The 20,267-nt window shown below is 31.7% G+C and overlaps 1 protein-coding gene across 1 annotated transcript in view; it reads right to left on the bottom strand.

The window, feature by feature from the left end:
• Window positions 1–20,267, bottom strand: part of LOC140441457 (lachesin-like) — a 552,705-nt gene that overhangs the window by 99,582 nt on the left and 432,856 nt on the right. The window contains exon 4 of the mRNA XM_072532192.1: window positions 5,294–5,462. Within this exon, the coding sequence (XP_072388293.1) occupies window positions 5,294–5,462 (169 nt within the window). The remainder of the gene's footprint in view (window positions 1–5,293; window positions 5,463–20,267) is intronic.

Below are 20,267 nucleotides of genomic sequence, written 5' to 3'. Positions count from 1 at the left end.
GCAATGTTAAGGTCATCGTAGAACCATTCAACTTTTTCGTCTGTATGGGCACTGGTGGATGATATTTAATCGGATTTTTTTGTTCACTTTGTAAATAAGATATATACATCTATCACTTGTACTTATAATTGTGAGTATTTTCTGTGTATATATTTTTTTAACATAAAGCCGATGCCACTATAAGAAGAGTCTTAAAGTACTTGAGAATTATCCTAAATATTCTAATCGTGGAAAATGTTTTAAAATGAATAAATATTTAGGCAAAACAAACTAAAAGGTTAATTACAGTCTTTTGGCCACTCTGCAAAAATATTATTAAAGGGCTTTAAAAAGTTAAACATGGAGTTTAGCCACAGATGTACTCGTTGAGTTTATAACTCTGTAAATCGATTAAGCTGAGCAGAGCAACATTTAGATTTAAGGAAAACACATATACGTAATGTCTTCATCTGTAGGGTGATTGTTTGTCATTACTTGGTCTTGTAACACCTAAGTAGTTAATAAGTGCAGCTCAGAAACAGATAATATTTCAAGATAGAGGTTGTAACTCATTTTAATAGATAAAAGATACAACTTATGATTTAGAGATTCGAATGTTTGGAAAAAATTAGAAAGAAACAAAAGAAATTACCGTTATTAGAGTATTGGTAGAAAAATTCTGATCAAAAAGTTAGAAACACAAGCATTAGAAACATTATAAGTCATGGGAGTCAAAGATTTAAAACCGTTAAATGATTAAACAATTCCAGATTGAAATATTAGCGAATATTAGAGAAAAATTGGGAGCACGGGAACTGGTTAAGTGGTTCAAGACCTGCAAGGTATACAAGAGATACGTACAAGAATAGTACATGAGTTCGAACAGAAATATTTGACACTAGTTCTTTTTAAAGAAAAACAAAAAGAATTGTTATTGTTTTTAATAATAACGTTATCTAAATATCTATGATGTGACAAAAATGGCATTTGTTATCATATAAAGTAAAGTAAATAATATAAAAAACTGGTCTATAAATCTGATTAAAACGTAGAAAGCTTTGTTTCAACAAACCGAACTGTCCCTTGTTATATTTAGATTCCTCGCTGCTATGGTAACATTATGATGCGGATAAAAAATTGATTTATTTGTAGGGAGCAAACAATAAAAAGGATCGTTCTCCATTAAACGGATGTTGCACACTGTATTTGTTGAATATATATTAAAACCAATAAATTCGAATTTTACGAGAAATTTACTTTTATTAAAATTAAAATGTATTTCACTGGCACATTAAAGAATTCAAGATTTTATGAGATAAAAATGTATCCCAATAACCATTATTTTTATTGGCATAACGAGAAAAATATATTAAATTTGGACAGAAATAATATTTTAATTGAATGTAAATTTTATGTCAACCTATGTGAATAATTGTTCTGGTAATTAGTAAGCCCTTAAAATGTAATTTTTGCACTTATTTATTGGTATCTTTTTCTCCAAAGATCTTCCAGAAGTAGAAGAAAAAGACTGATATTAACATCTTATGAATACATAAAATTATCTGATAAAATGGTATAGCAGGAGATCAAAACTAAAGTGAGAAGGTGCGGAGAACATATCAGAAGAAAAAATCCGATGTCAATAAAGTGTAACAAGAAATTAAAGTGACCAGAAACGTAAGTAAATCCCAAATAAAGATCGAAATTTACAGATGGTAAGACATCCAAAATACTAATATCTTATTCTAGACCCATACAAACAACAATAGAAGAAGTAAAGAGAATGGAAATCGTTAAAATATTATAACAAAGGGCCAATATTAAATTAATTTTAATTTAGTTTTGAATTTAAATTTAATTTAAATTTAAATTAAGTCTATCGATTTAATAAATAAAAAACGGCACAACTCCACATAAAAGTCTGGCCAAATTTTCGCTAAATTGTTGTAATCTAAATAAAAAAAAAATCCATGTAATATTATACGGGAAAGAATAGATGTGTGAATAATAGATGGGTCAAACTAAGATCTTAAAAAATTTTAAATAGGTGTGATACAAAAAGCTGATCAGAAATTAGTAGTAGGTAGAAATAAAAATATAACGATAAAGCTATGACAAGTACATAATTTTTTTACTTATTCTCTTCCTATGGAAAAGCCGTACTTTTATATGTTCTTTAACGGCTACAGCATTGGAAAAAACAGGTACAAAAACTTGTCCGGATTATCACTAACACGTGCCGGTCATTTGTAACATTATTAACATTTTCTTTAAATGATTATTTTATTTTATTTCTTTTGATTTTATTGTTCTCCTTACTAGATAAATATTGACGCATAAAAAATTCTTCTCATTCTCCACTTGACGATTGGCTTGTTTACCGGTGGGATGCACACATACACAAATACGTGAACACGAATACTAAAAGCGGCACAGATCACAATGGCTGGGAGCTGTTGAAGGCGTAGCTTCCACTACTGTAGGCACTGTCAGGAACGGTTTGATAGGTCCAAGGGATCATATCACTTCAATCTCTTCGCTTGTTGGTTGTTGAGAAGATTGTATCCAGGGTGTTAGGATGTACGCGGAAACTGTTTTGATATTGTTCAGAAATTCTTTTGCACTCTTCAGAGACTGTTAGTACTTGCAGATCTCTATATGAGGCGTCATTCTGGATATACCAAGGGGCATTAGCGATTGTTCTTAGAGTTTTAGATTAAAATCTTTGCATTTTCATATCCTTGGATTTGCTAGTTAATCCCCAGAGCTGCAAATCATATGACCAAACGGGTTTTATTATTACTTTTTATATCAGCAGCTTCTTGTCGATTGATAGGTGTGAATTTTTTCCCAGAATACAGTAAAGTTTTCTGTATAAAATTCCTAGTTGTAGTTTTTCGTCCATATTTATGTTTGATCCATGTTAATCGTTTGTCCAGATGAATGCCTAAATATTTTACGTCATCTTTTTTTAGTAAAAGATGTCCATCAAGGTTACTCTGCTTAGAGTTTAGTTTTATTATGTGTAGATTTTGAGGGATTTACTTTAATTGTCCAGAGGTTAAACCATTCAATAGTTTTATTTAGATGTAGTTGCAGTATCTCCTATGCTACTGCTGGATTACTATAAGATGTTAGGACAGCAGTATCTTTTGCAAATGTTAGGTTATTGCTTGTTAGTAAGTCAGCCTACCAGATATCTTCTTTCTGTAAGGTATAATTTAAGCAGTTTAAAGTGAGTGTAAGGTAGGTTTTTCTTTAATTTGAACACTTTAATTAGGTCCTGTGTGCCATACCTTGTCAAAAGTTTGAAAGGCATCTAAAAACGCTGCAATACAGTATTGCTAGTTTTAGAGGCTAGTTCTTATTGTTGTGTATAATCTGTGAACTTGTTTTAGTGTAGCGTGTTGGTTACGAAATCAAAATTGATGGTAGGTATAAGACCCTTTTTGTTCAATATTGGTTTGATTCTTCTAAACAAAATTTTTCAAGAACCTTAGAAATAACTGTAAGTAGACTAAGCGGTCGGTATGAATTGACATCTTTTGGATTTTTACTAGGTTTTGAATGAGTATAATCTGTGCCACTTTCTATTGCAAAAGGAAGTAGTGCAGACTTAACATAGAATGCAGATCATAGTGATTATTCTGTAGCAAGTATGGGTTAGATCTTAAAGGATCTTATTTGTAATGAGGTCGTATTCCGGCACCTTATTGGGGTTTATCTTATTTTTTATTATCAGTTTTTCTTCTTTAATGTTAAATTGGGAGATTCATAATTCCATTTGATATGGAGCGTCAAGAAAATAATAAAGTAGTACTTCTTGTTTCAGAGGCACTACTCTGGTAAATGGATTAAATACTTTAGAAAGATGTTCTGCGAATGTCTTAGTTTTTTCTGTATCTGTTCTCGCCCATTTACCTTTAAAATTTGTTTAAAGAGGTATGGCGTCTTGTGACCCTTTTACTTTTCTCGTCGCTTTTTATAAAGAATTTTTTGGAATTTGTGCTATTAAAAATTAAATATATAGTAAAGATTTTATAGTAATTTGGGTAAAAAGTCACACTTGTATCAAGGAAAATAAACTGAAATATCTAAAATATATTTAGATTGGATGACCAATAGTAACATTTTATTAACAGGATTTTAATAAAATAGAAAGAAAAATTTAAAAACATAGCAAAAGACTCAAATATAATTAGTATTATACTATCCACTTTGCCTTACCACAAGATATTGCCTACATTTTTAAATACACGTTGACAGTGACAACTACTGGTCTGAAAACTAATCACGGCACATAAGCATCTCATTTGGCTAAGTTAAATATTATCCCTCTTGCGATATGCTCATGCGGTAGTATATCACAATGGAACATCATCAAGTGCAATAAACATAAGTATAAAACTGATTAAAATCTATCAAATCTTAAAATTCAGACTCCCATAGACATCATCCATTTACTTTTCTTAGAGAGTATAGAAGTATATAAAATAACCTGTAACTTTCTTTTTAAAGTTGGTTTTATTATTTATAAAAAAATATTTTATACAAAAAAATTTGTGGCTAAAGGACTAGCTTTCATGCCAACTCTCCAAATACATAAACACGCATACATACACTCATATACATCTCGTACATCCTTAAAAGTTCTTTTACGGAGGCAAAATTTAAAGGAGATACATCTGTGAGCTAAAACATTTTAAATAAGGTTAAAAGCTCTTAAAACAGTTGTAAAATTTTCTTGGTAATGTCAAAACTGACGACTGCCACGATCTTGTTACTGAATTATTTAGTGCCTACAGAAAAATGGGATGTAACATGTCTCTAAAAATTCACTTCCTAGATGCTCTTCTTAACTTTTTTACAGATAATTTAGGTTTTGTAAGTGATTAACCTGGAGAACGGTTTCTTCAAGATGTGGAAAGGCGTGATCAAGGTACGTTAAGTCCTAGTTCGCTGCACCACTAAGAACTTACTAAAATGAATATATTCTTCTAAAATGCATAATTCCTCGTAGCAAATAAAATGTAAGAGATAAAAAAACTCAAACTTTAATTTTAGCTTTCTAATAATATTGTACATAATCGACGCCATGTTCTACCCATGTCACAAAAAAAAGATGATTTTTGTTGACTAGTGTAATAAGCGGGAATAACATAAATCTAAAATTGATGCTAAAAAGTCGAATCAAATGTAATATGAAAATATAATTATTAATTGAAAAAACCAAAAAAATAATCAATTGATTAGTTAAAATAATATTCCATAAATTCTATGGTTACATGATTTTTAAAAGCATTAAACAGCTTACCGTTTAGTACATGTACAGTCACATTAGCCGACCTGGCATTGGAAGGGTTACACTGATAGTTTCCTGAGTCTGATGGTTTGGCTTTTTGGATCAATAGTACGCTTCTACTGGTTTCACCTCTTTCAGTTGAGACGCTCACGCCACCTCTAGAACTTGTGTAACTAATTATCTGAAAGAAAACACAAACATTTTATTAAAGATACAAAAATTTTCTCGATGTTCTAGACAGTAAAATTTTCTTGCTAATAATTCTACTGCAAATCATGATGAAAAACAATAAAAGTTTGCAGCTTTTTTCTCTTAAAGTTAGTTAATTTATTACAACATTAACATATTATTGTATCCTACCTATTGTAGAAGAAAACAAAGCTCAAAGAACTAATATAAAGCCTCGGACCCAAACAGAGCCTAAGATGACGAAACACGCAAAGAAAAGAAAAACAAGAAGCAAAAATAAGCACACAATCAGATTAGCAAGATAGAATATTACTTCTTTCAACAACAAGACCAAGAGATAATAGAAGAACTGATCAATAAAAACATAGACATTTGTGCAATCCAAGAAACAAAGAAGAAAGGTAAAGGCCAAAGAGACTATAACCAATATTTTCTAGCATACAGTGTAGTGAAGAAAGAAGAACGAGCACGAGCAGGTGTAGGTATACTTGTCCATAAAAAATTGAAAGACAAAATAAATATTTGCCGTTATATCTCCGAAAGAATAATACATACGAACATCACAATGGACTACCAAAAATTAAATGTCATATGTATCTACAGCTCCGAGGACTGCTAACCTAAGGAGGAACGAGAGGCATTCTACGAACAATTGCAAACCATCCTGGATGAAATACCTTATGAAGAACCGTTAATTCTTATAGGTGACTTTAATGTATGAAACAGAAATGAATAAGATCTAGGAGTAAACAACGATTTAATGAAAACCATGTCAATGCAAATGGAGAACTCGTGGATAATCTCTGTGCTTTTAACGAACTGAGAATCAATAATACATTTTTCTACCATAAACTCCAGTATAAATATACAATTTGAAAACTATAGGGGGTACAAAGCTATGATTGATTTTATAGTCACTAAAAGAAAAATCCTTTCAAAGCAGATTCTAGATATCCGAACTTTAAACTCAGCAGACAAAGAAAGTGAACACAAACTAGTACTAGCAAAAATAAAAATGAAAATAATACCAAAATATTTTCTACAAAAAATCACCGAGAAAAAATTCAATGTATAATCATAATCACTGTAAAACGACTCCACAAGAGAAATGTACCAAAGGATGCTAGCACATGAGATACAGCTGAAACAAATAGATGACATCGAAGATATAAACGAGAGCTGGGAGAAAACTAAAAACAACGCAAAGGCATATTGAACAAAAGAAATAACCAAGAATATACCATGGTTCAGAAAAGAAATAAAAGAGAAATGTTAAGAGAAACTAGAGGCCTACATGAAGTACAAAACATGAAATACTCCAGAATCCCGAGACACGTATAGAAGAATACGAAATAAAACAAAGCAGTTGGTAAGAAGAACAAAAAATGAACACTGGAAATAGTTTCCAAAAAGGATGGAAAGCGACTTCTACGGTACACAAAAATAAATATGGAGATTCATAAGAAACCAACGGAAAGAAATGGCAGAGTTGAAGGAATACAATACTAGCAAATGAATGAGAAAGATATCCTTTGACCTCCTTCTAATATCTTCATTCCTGATATGATCATTTTTGGATACACCACATGCCTTGCCTAGAAAATCCATTTCTACTACTTCTATCTTTTTTCGTGACCTGCCAAACTTCTGCTCCATAAGTCATAATAGGCTCTACCAAAGTTCGATTGATTGTCAATTTCGTTTCTTGTCTAATATCTTTAGATCATAGTAGAGAGTTCATAATGTTTACCGCTTTTTTCCTGCTGCGTTCTGTTTTCGATGTCTCTTTTGGTAGTGCCTTCTTTAGATATTATAGATCCAAGATATTTATATTCATTGCATGTTTTTGTGTTTCTAATTTCTAACTGTGGATCTTCTTCATCATCTCCTATTTTAATGGGTAACAAAACGGAAACAGGAGTGGAACGAACACATTAGTCGAATGGCAGAGGATAGAATAGTACGAATAGAACGAGATAAGTCACCAAATGGACAAAGAAGTATTTCCAGATCAAGAAAAAATAATTTAACAAATTAAGAGGCTAATATTGAAGAAGAAACAGGATTTATATTCATACAGGCCTACATACAAGAAGGAAGAAGACATATTATTTTATAAAATTAAAATTTTTTGTGGATTAAATAAATTAAATATGTACTCAGTACGAATCAAATATTTAGCATTTTTGGTGTATAAATATCTGTAATTTGTACGTATTTATAATTTAACTACAATTAAATAATGATAAGCTAGAAAATATATTTCTCTTAATTACAAATTTGCGAAAAACAAATATTATATAACGAACCCCTTCATATTTAAATTAGTTTGGTTTACAGCAAAGAAAAGATTGTTGATTTTGTGTTGAGTGTGGCTGAAATTTGTATGGATGAGAACAAACACTAAGGCTGTGACTTGAGTTTGGGGTAGCTTTGAGAGAATTTTGGAGTAGAAGAAAATGACGTAAACTTGAATGTTCGGGATTCTAATTTGTAAGTGATTTGGGAGAAGTATATTGATTTTTCTCTAGTTATTTTAAAGTCGTTGATATATATATATATATATATATATATATATATATATATATTATTTATTTATGGCAATTTAGAATATACCTAAGAAATACATAGAAATATTAGAAAATATATGATTAAAAAAGGATTTCGACTCATGTACCGTCCATCTGTCTTTACAGTAAATCTTTTAAATTTTCAGCCATAGCCTTTTAATGAGATATTATAAAAAATCTCTTATCTAGATATTAATAATTCTTTTAGTGGAGCTATGCTTAAATAAGCAATCAAAACGTCAAACTCATTATTTAACTTACAACGTTAAAATAATAACTCCTAAATTATTAAGCAATTATATGATGTACAAACCTTTCTTAGGCATCATGATATACAAATGCTACAAATTATTAATGAATGGCTGAAAACTTTCCTCCAAAAAGAAAAATGCTAGAAGAGCAGGCTGGATTTTCCATTGGTGCAGGTACACGAAAATATTTTTTAAATATAAGACAAATAATCGAGAAGTCAAGAAAATTAATATGCCATTATATATGCCGCTTTATCACAAAGTGTTTGGCAAAGACAAATGGCATCCTTTATGGCTAATACTAAAAGAAGTCAGTGTGCTGCAGAACCAAATTTTCCTTAGATGTGAGTAAGACAAACATATCACGGGAGTACTAAAAGTAGTTAAGACAATTTTAAAAGAATTCCACTCAGAGCAAAGTGTTAAATAATACTACTAGGTAATACTATTTCCATAATTATTAAAAATATATATAATAATATATACCGGGAACGTATTATGAGAAAAGCACATAAATGATGAGATAAAGTCTGTTTTGTAGATGATATACCTTTCCTTTCCAACAGTCAAAAAGACTTGATTGATTTCATACAGCTGATTGAAAATAAGACCAAATATAATCAAAAACAATATGGTGTATAAGATGTAGTAAGATAAGGTAAAACCAGCTTGCAAGCGATCATCGAGGAAATCACCAATTAGGTGGAGAGATAGCTGGCTCCACCTTTCAAGAAATACTTTAGCAATGGAATTAAAAGATCCTCACTACTACAACAAATACAAAAAGACATATTTTTAAAGTCAGTACGTCTAAGAAATTTCGAAATATTCAATTTGGTTTTTGTTTAACCATCTGGTGATTGCCATATAACTTTGTGGTTGTTTTATGGGAAAATCAGTACATCTTTACAGAAAATTAGTCTAGTAATATTTTCCTAATAATACCTTTATTTCAATTAGACGTAAAACATTTTTGTTGTTGACCTTATACAGACTATATTTGCCAATAGTGGAACAGTAGATTCTCTCTTAACCAAAGTTAGGGTTAAAGTTTCTTATTATAACTTTAATAGTTAGTGTTACCTCTATGTGTATCTTTTGTAAATGCCACATTACTCAGCATATTCAGAATCTTCATATTAAGCAACCCCGATATATTGTATGAGTAATAGTCTGACTTTTTTTAATAGAAAAGCTCCCATGCTCCTAAGCTCTATCGACTACAATCAGAAGGCGCAGATAGATTAGTATTTATTGTCCTTCTGTACTATTCATATTACATTATTGGAATAGTAAAGCAATTTTTATTATAGGCACATTAATAATTTTAAGTATATAAAAAGAATATAAAGCAATATTTTCTATTGGCGCAATAAAACGATATTTTTAAACACATTTTATAATATTTAGCGTTTTAACAGGCCTTCTACGATTTTTTTTATATCCGAAGGTAATCAATATTGCCGAAAAAGTTATTGCTCTTTTCCAATAAATTCTTAAATCATCAAAAAGACAAATTGAACATTGTATCTCCGAAGGCCTTTTTCCAACACTTGACAGTCACCCAAAGCGGAGTTATCCGCTCCTCTTGACTTCCTACAATTCCACCAATTTCGCCGACTTCACCTTATCCGTGTCTCAGAGGGCCACTACTGGAATCCTCTTTATCTTAAATGTCGATATCGATTGGAGAAACTCTTATATAGCAACTTTTGCATTAATGAATGTTCTGCGCGTCTAAAGGTGTAATTTAGAGCTCGAGGCCAGTGCTAATGGTCTATAACTTTTTTTAAACTTCGGGAAGTGAGTATCTTACAGTGATCGATGAATGTAGAAAAAGAACTAGTCCGGAAAACGTTAAGTGAATTATTTTTAAACATATTACGGATTTATTTCACTTTCAAATTGCATTACTATTATATGCATTGATTTTCTTAAATTTATTATTTGCGAATATAAATAATCAAAAACACACTATACACCGTTTTTAATAATTCATACGGTTGCTTTTGTATCTCAATTAAGTAACTTATAATAGCAGAGGCTTTAGATGAACTCTATCCAACCAGTAGGAGATCCTACAAATCACAGTTAAAAGAAATATTATAATGTTCCATAACTAAGAATAGCAGTCTCATCCAAAGAAGATAAATGCAATTAAAATAATTAAAAAACATCTTAAAAACAATAGTCACTAACAAAAATTGTTCTGAAGCCATTTTCTTGTGGCATGCTAAAGTAATTACTATTTAAATGAGAATAAGCCACAATTAAAGAATAACGTTTATTGACGTTTCAATTTCCACTTCGGAAATCGTTCTCAAAATACAAACATTGTTTTTTATATAATGTATTAATATGTATGTATACAAGACATTTCCTATATATTCGTAGAAGTTTTAATTCTTCATTCCGTATCCAGTACCGCTACATCTGATGCCCCATTCTCGTGAAACTGAATTTACAACAATCCTAGGAATTCATTTATACGGGTAAATAACCATTGGCGTTGTTCTCCAGATGATGCAATGGTAGACATAAACTTCATCTTAACTTTAGCGTGATGCTGTATGTGATAAACGTTTTTACTTTCCTTAGTATACAAGATAAAGCAGGTTTCATCTCCATTTAAAAGATGTGAAGGATCTTAAAATACATTACCATGACCTTAACACTCTTTTAAAGACACAACTGAACTTGATGCTGTCACCGCTTCTTTTGCTTAAATCTGGTCACTCTAAAAAGAATCTATACCAACATATCTCTGGCTGATTGTCAGTAAAAGGATTGGTACGTGGATTTTCGCCAAGACAAAACCTTTACCCGAGTTTTGTATATATGTTCCACTGTCACTGGAAACCCTTTGTCTTGGAATGCTATGATTCAATTCTTAGAACGATTCTCTTCCTCCATTGAGGAATAGTATTAGGACAAAGAATAGTTTTTTTATTAAACTTTTCAGTTGTTTTAAACTGCAGTACTGGTCTTGACACATTAAATTGTTCAGCGGGTTTTCGCTGGCTCATGTCGTTTTCTTTGTCCTAAAAAGCAGACTTAACACATTGAAGGTATCTCTTGCGTCCGTTGATGTAAAATCTGGTTGATTAACGAGTTCTTCATCCACGTCGTCTTCTGCTTTTTCTACTCTTTCTTGCTCCCCTGCCACAAAAGATATTATTTCAGCATCAGTGAGCTCTCCACAGATTGCAACGTCATCATCCAAGTTGACAAACTCTTCAAAATCCAAGTCCACGTTTAAAGCTTCCCTTACTCTCGTCCAACATCCTTTAGTTCGTTCTGATTGTTGAACTTCTGGATTGTCCTCATCTTGGTTTTGGTCAAGATCATTCACTTGAAAGCTGCTTTTTTTGAAACAATTGACAATAGTTTTATCGTTAACATTGTTACATGCTTTTGTAAACATCCACATAGCATCTAACACACTTATTTTGGTTGGAGATTGGCATTCCAAGTCGTTCAAGAATTGACGGACAACCTCCCTTATGTACTTGGTTTTGAAATATTGTATTATTCCTTGATCAAGCGGTTGGAGTTTAGACGTTGTGTTTGAAGGCAGGAACTGAACTTTAATGTTTCTTAGCACCAAAATATCTCCATGTGCATTGCAATTGTTAATAAATAAAATACTGTGTTTCTTCTTCTTTTTCATCGCGTTGTTGGTTTGTTTCAGCCAGTCATCGAATAACTCTCCGGTCATCCACGCTTTTTTATTAGCTGTATAGTCTGTTGGTAAGGTTGATACGTTTTTGAAACATCTGGGTTTTTTTGATTTTCCTATGACGAGAGGTTTCAGTTTATCTGTACCGGATGAGTTAGTGCAGAGTAAGATGGTCAAACGATTTTTGCTGTTTTTGCCCCTTTGCAAGGGTCTCCTTTCATTACTAACGTTTTGTCCGGCAGGCACTTTAAATAAAGCCCTATCTCATCAGCATTGTAGATATCATCTGCATTGTATCCATGGATCAAGTCTGGCAATTTAGATTTCCAATCTTCGCAAGTTACATAATCCATGGCAGCACTTTCACCACAAACTTTTTTGAAACTAATTTCGTGTCTCTTTTTAAACCGATCCAACCAGCCATTACGGGCTCGAAAGTCTGCATGCTCTAATTGTTCTGCAAACTGTTGAGCCTTTTCTTGGAGTATGGGACCTCCAACAGGTACATTTTTATCACGGCACTGTATAAACCACTTAATAATAGGTTCTTCGACATCTTGTAGCTCACCTTTCTTAACCTTTTTGCAAATTTTGGACAGTCCACCGCCAACTCCGTACTTTCCTTTATTTTTTATTATTATGGTTAATGTGCAGGAAGTGTTGTCAAAGTTCTTGGTAATCTTAAATTTCTTCTTCTTCGGATTTTCTTCAACAAATTGTATCAGTTTACGTTTAAATTCTACTGTAAGCGCTTTTCTACTGTGTTTTTGCGACATAGCAAATACCTACGAACACTAAAAAAAAAACTTTACAATTCGATGTACTGTACGATAATAACACTCAAATCTTTAGGTACTGATCACAGTGTAAACACAGTGTCAAGGTCAACACTGCACTGACTGACTGATGGTTCTAGGGGTAAGGGGTGGGAAGCAGGTCACATTGCTTTCATGTCTTGACTTGCCCGTGAGTCACCACAATCTATACTAAACTAAGCTAAACCGAGGTTTGGAACGCAGAAATGCGTAACATAGGGGTTTCGTGCGTTATATAGGGGTTTGCTACACTCAATATTCATTATACAGGGGTTTTAATTTGTTTCCGCAAATCGTAAAAATTCGTTATATTGAGGATTAAAACCGAAATAGTTTGTTATATAGGGGTATTTTTTACATTGAATGTTATGGACGTTTGAAGGGGATAAAAAAAAATTGTTATATCAGGGATTTCTTTATATCGGGGTTCGTTATATCGGGACTGCACTGAATAATAAATATTCTAATCTTAAGTAGGTAGAGTAATTGGCCGGTATCCTTAATCAATATAACAAAGAGATATTTAAGATACAGTTGTAGGTCACTAAAAATAATTGCCAAAATATATAGTCTTACTATTAAACTACGGTCAATGTAAGATATTTTCCACTAAATAACCATACAAGTTTAACATACTCAGAGATACAATATTATTAGCCGATATAATTTACCTCTTTAATAGCATTCCTTAACACAATATTTAAAAAATTGTTAAAACTGGATATACCTTTTAAGCTTGGATGAACAACAAACTTCGTGAAAACAGATAATCCCAATTGACACAGATAAACTTTAGACAAAATAAATATCAATGTCACCAGATTGCATTGCAAATATATTTATTTCCCCATAATTTTTAAAAATCTTAATACATATTTCGTATTTTTGTAAAAGTGGCCAATTACTAGGGAGCAGCCAACAACTGTACTCGATACCCTACATAAAGTATATATGTAGAAGTCAACAAAATTGCAAATATTTAATAGTAGCATATTCAATAATAAATAATCCTCTAGGGCACAAAGACTCGGAAAAACAGACTACCTTTACCAAAAAAATCTACCAATAATCAATTGAAACCATAAAAAGCATAGGACTCTGAACAACTTACTAAACTATTTATTAGAATGCTTATCGATACTACCCGACTGTCGGGGAAGTTACGACAAAACGATTATTGATGTGACCCGTCCCTAAAGATTTGTTATATTATCTCTTTTTTATACAGAATTTTTCTCTTTCTATACGAATTTTTATTTTGACTTCCTCTTGTGACTTTTTCGCATTCCCAACTATTGATTTCACGAAAATACAATATTGTAATAATATTAAAACTTGTATTAATAGCAAAATACGTTTTTTGCCCACTTTGCCTATTCTAGATTCTTATGCACATTTTGACGTTTTTGGTAAATTCTACCTAGTTTTCTCCTTTTTAAAATTTCATGATAGTAGTCGTAATATTATTTATACTACTATTACTAAACCATTCTTTAATAAAAATTTTGATTAATAATAAAATATCAATGGTTTTTTTATAATAGATTACCAGAAAAATGTACCTCATTGAGTCTCTTTTTCATCCCATAACCAACTTCCAAAGTATTAATGTAATTCTAATAATTATTGTTATTTCCTTTTTTTTATTTTAATAACGCATCAACCACGCAGAGTCATAAGCCTATTTAAATTAATGTGACAGCTGATACTATTAATGTATATACATAAGTTTACAATAATGTATGTGTATTTCAATGTATGTTTTAGAACTTTTGAAGTAGTTGACAGTCTTTAAGATAAGAAAATATTTTTTGGGTATCTGTATTTTCTTCTAGGGCATCTCTTAGGGAGTTGGGTATGCTATATTATTTGAGTCGTTCACTGTTATATTTGGGACACTGTATTACAAAATTTTTAACCGTTAGAATACTGTTGCACACTTCACAAACTGGTTTATTTTCGCGCTGTAATAAATAGTCATGAGTAAGTCGTGTATGACCGATACGGAGACGGGTAAGTATCATTTGCTTTCCTCCGTCTTTTATTTTTGGTTTCCAAAGAAGTGGATATTTGTTGACTTCGTATAGCCTTGATGTAGCGTTGTTCCAAGTTTGTTGCCATTTTTAAATTACTTTTTGTTTTAAGTACGGTTTTAAATCGTTTTGTACCAATATGTTACTTTCTTCGGTCATCGGGTTAGTTGGTGCGTTTTTAGCCAGTTTATCTACAACTTCGTTACCTTCAATTCCGACATGAGAAGGCACCCATAAAAAGTGAACTTGGATGTTCTTATTTGAAATGTTTTTAAGTTTTTTTTAATCAGAAGTAGAAGGGGGTTGTCACAGTACAATTGAGTCTGTTGGGATAATAAACTTAGAGAATCTGTGGTTAATATACATATTTCTTGGTTTTTGTTTTGTATTAACGATGATGCTTAAGAATTGCGAATAATTCAGCCGAAAAGCTGGTTGTAATTGACAATTTGAAACTGACTGAGGAGTCTTCCGAATAAATTGCTGCTCCAATTCTGTCTGTATTTTTTGAAGCATCGGTGTATACGTTGTAGGTATTGCCATATCTGTTTAATAGTGTATAAAACTTTTGATTAATGACGATTGATAATATCTCTGATTTTTATAGGTTTGTTAGACTGATGTCGATAGCAGGAATGGATATTGTCCATGGTGCAGGGTTGTGGATTAAAGAGGTATCATAGGTTTTTGGAAATTAAAAATTTAATTTGGATAAGTATGATTGTATACGAAAGTAAAAAGGATGATCAATTTGATGTTTTTGTTGAAATTTATTTGTAAATCGATCAGTCAAAACTTTATGCTTTCAAACAGTACTGGATGATTTCGGTTTGATGGCACTGCTGCTGCATATGTTAGGCTTAGATATTGTCTTTTGAAAGAAAGAGGAATACTTTTCCAATAGAGACTTTGAATGGGGCTTGTATAGTAAGCACCTAAAGGAATACGTAGACATCTTTTTTGGATAATATCAAGTGACTTTAAATTTGTTTTTTTTTTGGAGGAGTTGTAGACGATGGCTCCGTAGTCAAGTTTTGATCGAATTATGGATTTATAAATAAGTAATAAACTTATAATTATAACTAAATAATCAGCACTACAGTTTCTAAAGGCAAGTGATCGTAGGAAATTTATACCAGGTAGACAGGATTTTTTCAGCTGTTGAATATGTGTCTTCCAAGTTAATTTTTTATCAAACGTCATACCCAAGAATCAGATTTCTTCTACATAATCTAGTTTTTGTTCGTGTAGATATAATTCTTTTCTTTGGATTAGATTTCTCTTTGAGAAACATATTGCTTTCGTTTTTAAAGTGTTAAACTGAAGTCCACTTGTAGCTAACCGTTTCTCAATGGGTTTTTGAATGTGATTGTGAATCGCTGTTATGTTTTTTCTTATACAGATAATAACCAGGTCGTCAGCGTATAATCTAGCTTCGTCGGGATTTTCAATTTGTGTTAATATCGAAGTTATTGCTACTAAAAATAAAGTTGTGCGTAAGTTTGATCCTTGTGGTATACCATTATGTTGAATTTTTGTTTGAGAATATGTTTCGTCAACTCGAATTTCAAAGTGTCTGTTTTCAAGAAAATTTGAAATGTATTTTAATATGTTACTCCTTATTAATCAGTTGCTGAGTGTTTTAATGATTGAATATTTCCAAACTGTATCATATGCTTTGCTTATATCAAAAAATATTAAAACACAGTGCTGTTTTATTGCGAATGCTTCGTGGATTTCTGATTCCAAGTCAACAAGGTTGTCTAAAGTTAAGCGATGTTTTCGGAAACCACATTATTCTGGAATAATTAATTTGTTTGATTCTAAATACCACATAAGCCTATTGTTTATTATCTTTTCTAATACTTCACCTATGCTACATGTGAGTGATATCGGTCGGTATGTTTGTGGATCTGATTTTGGTTTAGTTGGTTTTAAAATAGGTATTATGATTAAATTTTTTCATGATTTAGGAAACACGTTTCTGGATAGGATAGATTTTGAGTGGATGTTCTTTAGATTAAGTGCCTAAATTTTTAAGAAATATAAACGGTATGTTGTCGGGTCCAGGACAAGTGTTCTTACAATTCTGAAATATATTTTCTAATTAATCCTCTGTTATTGGTATATTTAGAACGGTTTTGATCATAATATTCTAAAGGATTTTTTCTTCTATTATTTTGATATCTCAGAAATTGGAATTATAAGTTAAGTTACTTGAGTTATATTCATAAGTAGCTGCTATAATTGGATATTTCTTCTGGGCTTTTATAAATAGTGTTATTTTGAGTTAGAAAGTTGATTGATTTATGGGGTTTGGATCTAAATATTTTGTTGACTTTTTTCCATATGAGTAGTCAACTTGCAAACCACGGTATGTTAAAAAAATATATATTTTCGTTTAATGGCGCCGATGTGTAGACATTATTGAAATGAACGTGCCATTATTATTATACTCCATCAAAACTGGTTATATTCTGAATAAGACGTGGTAGAAAACATAATACTCTTGCAAAAGTCTCTATCATATTTAGAAATCCACTTTCAAAAATTGTTATGTGACTATTAACTTGCAAACACGCTCTATGGCATGTTGTCACCTCAGCAAACGTAGGTATCTTTCAGTCTGAATAGTTCACTCCGTATGCGCGCACGTGTTGTGTTCAGTTTTGTTTATTTACTGTTTTCTGGGAAAATAATTTATTGGATTGTAAAGAAAAAGAAATAACTTTGGCACCAGACAGGAAAAGGCGTAAAAGGATTATAGATAAGTATTCATGGAAAAGAGGACGTGAAAAATCGAAACGGTGTGGATTACTACTATATAGATTTTTATGTTATTTATTAATTTTAACAAATTAAACACATATAGAATATACCGTTTTTTTACAGGCATATGCTCAAGGGGCCACCAGTAATGACACAATCTGCACACGGAAATTTAAAGCAATGGTATGAGTATACAGAACTGTCTCTTCAACACTACAGTCAATTTCATCGACATTTTTATTCGTCCGGATATAAAATTACTCAAGATACAATTTTGCTCAAATATTGTGTGGCTCAAGCTCCAAAAAAAGCAGGTAAGCAGAAAAAAACGCAGACCATTTCTTATTTTATACCACATGAACTTAGATCTACTGGAAATCGCATGTCGTAATGATGGGAGTAATCCACCAGTGCGATACGAATTTTTTCGCCGTATATATAATAAGTTCTTTAACTTAAGTTTCAAAAAACCAGCAACAGATGCTTGTTAGAAGTGTATTGAATTAAAAAAGGCTATTAAAATTTAAAAAGATTTGACTAAAAAACAGACGTTGATTAGTCAATATCGTGTACATACTTTAAAGGCAAAATCCTTTTATACAAGTTTGAAAACACAAGCTGACGATGATTTGATTTTGTCCTTTGACTGCCAAATTAATTTGGTTTTACCGAAAGTGCCTGATCAGAGTGCTTACTTTAGTAGACAACTGTATACGTACAATCTAACAATATGTCAAGGAAAATCCTCTAGACCTCAGAATATCTCAAATACCTTCATTTATACATGGTTGGAATCCAAGGCTATGAAAGGGCCCAATCAAATAGCCTCAGCATTATTTCATCGATTACAAAACACCAATTTTGAAGCCACTATTTCTCATGTTATGTTATTTTGTGATGGCTGTGGAGGCCAGAACAAAAATACAATAGTTGTGGGAATGTTGGCCTATTGGCTTAAAACAGAAGCACCACACTTCTTTTTTACCCCCTGACCGAGTTTTTGGAAATATAGAAAGAGAAATACGACCGATTGAAGTAATTGTCGAACGCGACACTTCGATATTTTTAAGAAATATGGTACGGTTTTAAGGCTCGGTGCAGATTTTAATTTTTATGATTGGAAAACTACCGTTAAAGATGTAGTGAAGGTATCCGGTTCATGGCATTTTCAATTCAAGCCCTCTAAGAGATTCTTTTTAAGAAAGGATAAAAATAACAAAATTGCAATTAAAGGAGAGCCACACTATGCATCTGAGCTGTTGAGTTACGGAAATGTTTGTAAAAGGGGCAAATACTTCAAAAATATGGAATCTACCATCATGGATGTTGGAGTTCCTGCGAAGCCAGCAATATTACAAGACGTAAAAGGCCTTCTCATTAAGCATTTTGGTGAAGGTTGGATTACTTTTGATAGCCTCAAGTATTACCGTTTACTTCAAGGGGACCAGAGTGACAGTGTTCCTGAAGAAACTGACAATGAAGATACTGTGGTGCAAGACTACGTAGATTTAAGAGTTAAATGTTAAGATTAAAATCATTTCATATTCTCTTAGTGTACAATAGCACATGACATGTTTATTAAATTTATTAGCAATTAGTTGTTTCACAACTGTTTAAGTTAGTTAAATGCTCCTGCAAAACTACTTAAGTTAAAATTACTCATGCAAAACTGTCTATGTTCAATTTTGAAATTTAAATAAAAAAACTATTATTGACACGTGTTTTCTTATCTGACTCGTACCGATTCTATATTATTCTCTTCAAAATTAGCACAAAGCAAAATATTTATTTTCTATTTGGATTAAGAGTTAAATGTATTTTTTACTTTACTCAAATTAATTGTTCATACACATAGCGGTGTTTGCAAGTGGACTACTCATATGGTTGTTATAGGAGTTGAACTGTATATTGTGGTGACATATTCTCTCCAAAAGTCACGTCTATCTTTTTTAATTATATACCTAGCGACTGCCCTTAATTTTTTAAATTCTATAGAGTTTTCTTGAATTTGTATCGTTTGAATTTATGAAAAGCTTGTTTCGTTTGTTTTAATGCTTCTTTGCAGTCATGATTCCACCAAGGTACCGACTGATGTTTGTGATCGTACTTAATTATTCCAACGTACTTATTTGCTGATTCTGTGATTCCTTTTATCAGAGAGTATATTTTTTTGTCTATATCTACATTTTCATTTAAGTTTTGCAGATTGTTTTCAACGTAATTTTAAAATTCTGTCCAATTTGCGCTTTTTAAGTTCCATTTTAGTTGTTGCGAGGTACGTGATTGTAGTTCACTGCTTATTATGATAGGATAGTGATCACTATCATATAGATCTGGTAACAAATCCCACGTAAGAGTATGTGTAATTGATGGTTCGCAAATACATAGATCTATACTAGAGCCTTCACCTGTTCTTATGTCAAAGCGCGTGTGTTTTTCGTCGTTAAGGATATTTAAGTTGACTTCTTATATTATTTTTTTTATTTTTTGACCTAGAGATGTCAAACTTACTGAACCCTTATAACGGATTATGTGCATTGAAATCTCCAATTATTATTCGTGGAGCAGGTAGTTGATTTATTAGGTTATAAATTTCTTTTGAATCGGGTTATTTATTGGGGGGAATGTAAATATTGCAAATTGAAAAAGAAATTGTGTCTGTTTCTAATTCCAAATGCTT

The sequence above is a fragment of the Diabrotica undecimpunctata genome, chromosome 5, assembly GCF_040954645.1.
Source record: "Diabrotica undecimpunctata isolate CICGRU chromosome 5, icDiaUnde3, whole genome shotgun sequence".
Lineage (NCBI taxonomy): Eukaryota > Metazoa > Arthropoda > Insecta > Coleoptera > Chrysomelidae > Diabrotica > Diabrotica undecimpunctata.
Note: the sequence above shows the minus strand (reverse complement) of the source record. Positions and strands in the feature narration are given on the sequence as shown.